Consider the following 7,322-nt stretch of genomic DNA (forward strand, 5'->3'; position numbering starts at 1 on the left):
TATTTTACCACTTTATCGTTCAAAATATGAATGTTCATTGGGGTTCTTTCCCGATTTTTTTTCACTATTTTACCACTTTAACTAGTTGTATAAGTCATAAGAATGTATCCAACATGTTTTATAAAAGTTCAAGAAGTTATTTAACATGTTTTGGATTGTTCAAGGATTTATTTGTTCCAAAAATTGTCCAAGGAGTTATTTAACATTTTTTGGAATGTCCAAGGACTTATTTGTTCCAAAAATTGTCCAAGGAGTTATTTAACATTTTTTGGAATGTCCAAGGACTTATTTGTTCCAAAAATTGTCCAATGACTTATTTAACATTTTTTGGAATGTCTAAGGACTTATTTGTTCCAAAAATTGTCCAATGACTTATTTAACATATTTTGGAATGTCTAAGGACTTATTTGTTCCAAAAAATTGTCCAAGGACTTATTTGTTCTAAAAAATTGTCCAAGGACTTATGTAACATGTTTTGGAATGTCCAATGACTTATTTATTCCAAAAAAAGTCCAAGGACTTAATCATTCCAAACAAGAAAGTCCATTGGTTTTTATTGTACTTTTCTCATATATATATATAGGGTATAGGTATAGACTACTATTTTTATTTTTATTACTGCATTCATAATTCTAATTTTATGTGTAAATTTATTTCATGGTAGTTACAAACGAGGGTAAACGTTGATGATCAAATGTACGTTAGCTATTGATTTGGTTGTAGGAATGTATAAGAATTACATAATAATACACCTATATATATATAAATGCATCTTTAAATGGATGTTTACAAGAATTCCCATACGAATATATACTTAAATTTCTTTTCCTACATTCTTATGTTATTTAGTTTTCTTATTTAAACTTTCATCATTGAATCATGTTTGATACAGGGATCTATCCGATGCATCTCATTCTAATGTCCATTCAACGGTGAAAATCTTTTATTACGATTCACATCGGAACCCAACCCCCCCCCCTCTCTCTCTCTCTCTCTATATATATATATATATATATATATCATAATGATTAGTAAAATATATTAGTTTTTTAAAGGAAATGATAATAAAATGATAAAAGTCTAAAATATCCTTGACTTAACAAACTTTTGTCACAGACTTTACCTCTAGAAAGTGCAACCACATCATCAACAACGATCATTAGTGGACGGAACCAAAACTGAAGCCAGAATGCAAACTCTGATGATAAATTTGTATTGAATGAATTGTAAATATCAAAAGCAAGAAAATTAGAAAAGTGCAAGGACCAAAAATGAAGTTCACTTTATTAGTTTAATCCCTTCTTTATTCAAATCGCTTCCAAAAATGGTTATTATATAGTAACACAAAACCTTTAAAATAGAGTGTAGGAGATAGAATGAAATCGAAATACATGATGATTTTCCTCTTTATCATCTTTCTACAATTCATTACTTCATCAAACTCAAAATCTATCATCAAGAATCTCCCAGGCTTTCATGGCGATCTTCCTTTCACTCTTCAAACTGGGTACGTTTTTGTTTTCATTTTCATTTTTGTTCTCTTCGGTTTCTTCTTGTATTTATTGCCCCAAGACAACTTATACCAAAAGCTTATTTTCCCATTGTTCTTTGTTTTCTTTTTATGTTAAAAGATACATTGGAATGGGAGAAGATGATTCTGTGCAAGTTTTCTACTACTTCGTTGAGTCACAAAGAAGCCCGTCGGATGACCCTCTTCTTTTGTATCTCACTGGTGGCCCCGGCTCTTCTGGACTCTATCCGTTCCTCTACCAAATTGGTAATTTCCTTATATTGCATACTTACATAAGCTTTATACTATTCTAAAGCACAATCTTGTAGCATGWTGTTTTTATTAGTGGTTTTTATGGTYAAGTAGTTTATGTTTGAAATCTTTTTCTCAATATTTAGTTTTAAACGCATAGTTTATTCAAACAATGCGAAAAGGGGAGAAATTTGAAGACCATTCCATCAGTAGTAGGCCAATTGCAAAACCGATGCTTTTTACCCATTGCTGCATTTTTATTTTGGAAATGAAACGAGGGAAAGAGAAGAAAATGAACAACCTTGTAAAGTTTTTTCTTGTTGTAGTACTTGAGTCGAAAAGATAAAGGAATAAAGTTGACTTTTATATCATCATCAAATGTGCTTTAGARTTTAATAATATAACATCTCAAAATCATATTTGCATAAAATCCACATATTCCATATAACATGAAATACAAATATACACATTGGTCTCAAATGTACAAATTGCTACACTTAAAAGTAGCTACAAACTTTTCGAAGCTTTTTCTTATTCTTTTCAATAATAACAAAAAGATATTTTAAAACACRCACACATATATAATTAAAAGGATGAGCGGTGAATGAAGGAGATATTTTAAACAAATTTCCAAAATTCACCCTTCAACTTTCACCACTTATCCTAAAACAACCACAAATCTTTTAACCACAAACCCGATTATCAGAAATAAATTGCTTGATCTAGGATTTGATCCAATAATGTTGTAGCGTGCAACCTTTTCAGATTCTTGTCACGTTGACACTAATAATGAATCATATCTATTTATTATAATTAATGAGCGATATATGTTAAGACATCGGTACCACTGATGATCTATATGACGAGACGACAAGAATTCTTTGATTCAACCAATCCTTAATTCATGTGGTCATTAAAATACATAAASATGTCCATTTGTCCTATATGCTTAGATTGAACATGAGTTTTGGTGTGTTTTTGAGATTTACTCGAGCTCGATCAATACATCTGTTGACATTAACTTAAGGTGACGTTTTGGTCCGCACACTGTTTTTTAATTTAGGATAACGGAAGGGAATAKAATGAAATTCAATTTMATTCATTTGCTATTTGGTTCGCGTACGTAACTTTATAATGGAAATATAAATCATGACAACTTATAAAGTTATATTTTAGTCATACTTTTAGTATTTTTTGCTCAATTTATAAATATTAAAGATGGATCAACCAACTAACATCAATAAAGTAATCCTTTTGTAGGTCCATTAAGTTTCAATTTTGAAAGTTCAAAGGGCGATAACATTACATTGGAGTTGAATCCATATTCGTGGTCTAAGGTTCACATTCTCATTCTATCCAAATSTTTACTTTTAAAATTAAAATTCGACTTTACACATCATTTTGTTACATAAAAAATGTATATATCTTTTATTGTATGTATGACGCAAAAATAATTTTGAAATTTTTTGTAGGCTGCTAATGTGATATTCGTAGATCTACCGGTTGGCGTTGGGTTTTCTTATGCTAAAACATTGGAAGCATCAAGGAGTAGTGATTCCATTTTAGCAGTACAAAGTTATGAATTTCTAAGAAAGGCAAGATAATTTGTTTCAAAATGAAACTCTTTTCAATTCATTACGGAAGTAATTTTTTTGTTATGTTGCTTATTCAATACTTATGTTGGTATTACRAATTATTGAAGGTATGRTAGTAGCTACTTATTTACTATAAAAATTATTGATGAAACTTTGTTTGTGTGTTTAATAAGTGATAACGAATATGTGAATGCAGTGGCTTGTTGAGAACCCCAGGTTTCTGAATAATCCATTGTACATATCTGGGATTTCATACATGGGTATTGTCGTACCAAATGTAGCTTTGGAGATATACAATGGTAAGAACTTCTATTCTATTACAAGATGCACCTTCCTTCGTACATCGATCTCTTGATAAAAAAGGCTCGACTTTTTATGTACCATTCTCTATTTTTGTAGGCAATGAACTTGGAAATCAACCGCAACTCAACATTAAAGTAAACATCTTACCTCATAAACTTGTTAACGTTATTGCTAAAGTATTTGGTTAGTTCATGTACGATTAAATGAAATAACTTACTACCAATTTGCTACAAAAAGAAAATTCCCATGCTTCAATCGCTTAATCGGGGCCTATTCTTGATTGGAAGTTAATAATGCTTTATATTCTTACCAGGAAACTAACCTAACCAAATCAACATTTTGACCCAAAACCCGATTGATATAAATAAATTTGGTTGACGACATGAATTAACATCAAATTAACTAATATGCTATCCCCAATCTACAGGGATGCCTAATTGTTAACCCTCTCACGGATAAGTTCATCAGCTTCAATGCAAGATTTGAGTTTGCTCATCGCCTTGCACTTATATCAGATGATATCTACGAGGTAATAAAAATATTCTTAATTATCAACATCATGACACATCTACTTGCGAATGAAAATATGTAAGTTTTGTCGTAAATTGTTTGAATTTATGTTATATTTCAGTCCACAAAAGCAACTTGTGGTGGTAACTATGTATACAATGATCCGCTGAACATCCTATGTGCGGATAATCTTAAACGGGTRGATGAGGTACACATATATCATTCTTACAGCAAATTCTTTACGATTTTATTGTAACATAACTTTAGTCGAAATTCCCAATTGCAGTGCACAAGCATAATTACGTTTGGGAATATATTGCAGCCAAGGTGTGATGCAAGAGACATGGAGCCAACTTGTAAAGTAATTTTTGTTTCTCATTTTTTATTTTGCTTGATATAATTCGTTTATCACTCATACTTTTGTAAATTAATGAGTTTTAATTACRGTTTCTCAAAATTTTGTTTAGACATATACCGACACATTTATAGAAACTTGGGCAAACAATAAAGATGTTCAGAAAGCTCTCAACATTCGTGAGGTACATACGTTATTCACAATGAGTTTACGACATAATACGCTATTTACTCAATAACAATGGGTGTGACCATTAGAAGAAAATGTCCCTCATTTTACCCTATGTTTCRACAGTATTGAATATTGTTTTCTTTTCATGTGCAGGGAATAATTGAAAAGTGGGAGACCACGAACAAGAGTATCAGTTATGATTTTAAGAAAAACGACACCATTTATTACTCCTACGACGTCTGGAGCAGTATTCCAACCCATAAACAACTTCTTACCAAGAACTGTCAAGTTTTGATCATATGGTAAAACCAATTAATACTCTTTCAATTTCAAATAAAACCATCATTCAATATCGTTTTAGAAGAAGTTCAAGTTTCCCATTTTAGTCTTCATATATATCTATATATATATATATATATATATATATATATTGAATTTTGAACATATTTTGACTTGCAAAGTTGTGACTATATATTATTTTGTATTGTAAAATGAACTCAAATTTCATTATCAACCAAAATCTTTTGAATTTCAACTTTTAAACTTTTAGTAACCGGTGACAACAATATGTAAATATTATATTTCAATCGACAGTGGTGATCATGACATGGTGTTTCCATACGTGGGAACTGAGAAATGGATAAGGACTCTTAATCTTYCGATTGAAAGCCCATGGGAACCATGGTTTGTTCGTAACCAAGTTGCAGGGTAAGCTGAGAATTCAAGTATTTTTTGTTTTTATTATATTTATTTCCTAATTTTGAATTAATTAAGAATCCATTTTGTTTCATGAAATGGCATACATTATTGAAAACTATATATCATGGCTCATGCAAAGTGGTTGCTCTTCCTTTTTGTAGATACCAAATGACATATGCACAAAGTGGATCCTCCATAAAATTTGCAACTGTTATGGTAGGAAACATGGCACACCTGTTTGATTAATCGTTTATATATATATATATATATATATATATATATTTTTTTTGTATCTCGTTGCATTGTACGGGTACTCTTCTAATTATAAAAAATGAGTAATACATTTATGGATTGATTTTTGTTTTGTAGGGTGGAGGTCATCCACTGGCAGCGTACAGCCCTGAAGAAGCTTTGGTCATGATGGATGGGTGGCTTACTTCTCATGCTTACTTAAGTGACTCCTAAGCACAAAGAGATTAGAGTTTTCATCCATCTTTATTCATAACTAGTGTTCGGTCCTTATAAAAAATCGTATATTTTATTTTACTTGTTTATTTTTTAAAATCTATTGTTAGATGGAGTATATTGCAAATTTATATGTAATATTTATAGTGATTGAAATTGTAAGTTCCAAATAATTACTATTGTAAAATTTGGTTTATAAAGATTGGTTTCAAACTTATTTAGTTAAAAGTTGACAAATAAATCAAACGAGATGCATAGTAAAAGTTGTAATTCCAAAATACTACAAGGTTACTTGTTACCAATGCATTGATTTACGACCACAATAAACATGTATATATTATATTAGCAACTCCTCTTTTTGAATGGATGTATAGCAAACTATAAGCAAATTAATTAACAATGGTACCTATCGAGAAGAAACACACACACACACACACACACATACATGCATACATCAACAACCTATAACTTACAAAAGCATAAAAGGTGTTACCTAAATTTATGGAGGAAGAACATTAATACTGATGAAAAATAAATTCTACAAAAGTGAAACAATAATAAAAAACATATAAACTCATTCAAACATAAGATAAAACTAATAGTTGTTAAATCCATTTTGACGGAGCATACCATTGTAGTTTACCATTACAAATAAATTATAAAAGATTTAGTGAAATTATATTTACCCTTGTCATTAAATTATAAGATAAATATGAACCTATATATAAGATGGATTGTCATTGGTTGAAAATGGTTAACAAAGTTAATACAATAAACTTGGTATCAATGTTCTCTCTCTCTCTCTCTCTCTCTCTATATATATATATATATATATATATATAGAGAGAGAGAGAGAGAGAGATATTTGTTTAGAAATAAACTTGTAAAATTAAATAAAATGAATAATAATAACAACGGAGGTGTGGATAATTTATGAATTATTTGTCTGATTGATGTTGAAGTTTTTTTCTTTTTAAAAAAGGATGATACATTTGCCGATTTTTATTAAAAAATAAATAAGTATACATCTAAATCACACTGTAACTAATTATATGTACAAAAATATGGTAAATTGAAACTTAGTATATAAATAATATGAAAATATATTAACCGATCATTAATACGTATAAATTACTATAGAAAATAATTTATTGTTATAAGACGAATCATATCTACAAATACTCCCTCCGTCCCAMACTAAGTGTCCCTGTTTTTATTTTAATTTGTCCCAAAGTAAATGTGCACTTCCAAAAAAAATAATGTCTACTTTCAACCTCTAATCTTAATTATGAGATAGAGAATTCATTAGTCTCTCAATTATGAATGATATAATTATCATTTAGTTAATTAAAAAATGTAATTATTACACATTTATAAAATTGTGGATATGTATTTTAGGACTTAAACGTGTATTAATACAAATTTCAAAGTACAAATCAATAAATAAATGTTTTTAAATACT

The 7,322-nt window shown here is 29.5% G+C and overlaps 1 protein-coding gene across 1 annotated transcript; it reads left to right on the top strand.

Moving 5' to 3' along the window:
• Window positions 1-1,370: 1,370 nt before the first annotated feature.
• On the top strand, window positions 1,371-6,098 carry LOC112504448 (serine carboxypeptidase-like 16). The gene is made up of 14 exons (XM_025108389.1): window positions 1,371-1,507; window positions 1,632-1,777; window positions 3,023-3,099; window positions 3,235-3,357; window positions 3,554-3,656; window positions 3,757-3,794; window positions 4,088-4,189; window positions 4,292-4,378; window positions 4,457-4,531; window positions 4,638-4,709; window positions 4,850-4,998; window positions 5,291-5,404; window positions 5,557-5,611; window positions 5,765-6,098. The coding sequence occupies exons 1-14, from the start codon at window positions 1,377-1,379 to the stop codon at window positions 5,858-5,860; spliced, it is 1,368 nt and encodes a 455-aa protein (XP_024964157.1). The 5' UTR covers window positions 1,371-1,376; the 3' UTR covers window positions 5,861-6,098.
• Window positions 6,099-7,322: the final 1,224 nt, after the last annotated feature.

The sequence above is a fragment of the Cynara cardunculus genome, unplaced genomic scaffold (assembly GCF_001531365.2).
Source record: "Cynara cardunculus var. scolymus isolate 2C unplaced genomic scaffold, CcrdV1 Un_Scaffold_5648, whole genome shotgun sequence".
NCBI classification, from domain to species: domain Eukaryota; kingdom Viridiplantae; phylum Streptophyta; class Magnoliopsida; order Asterales; family Asteraceae; genus Cynara; species Cynara cardunculus.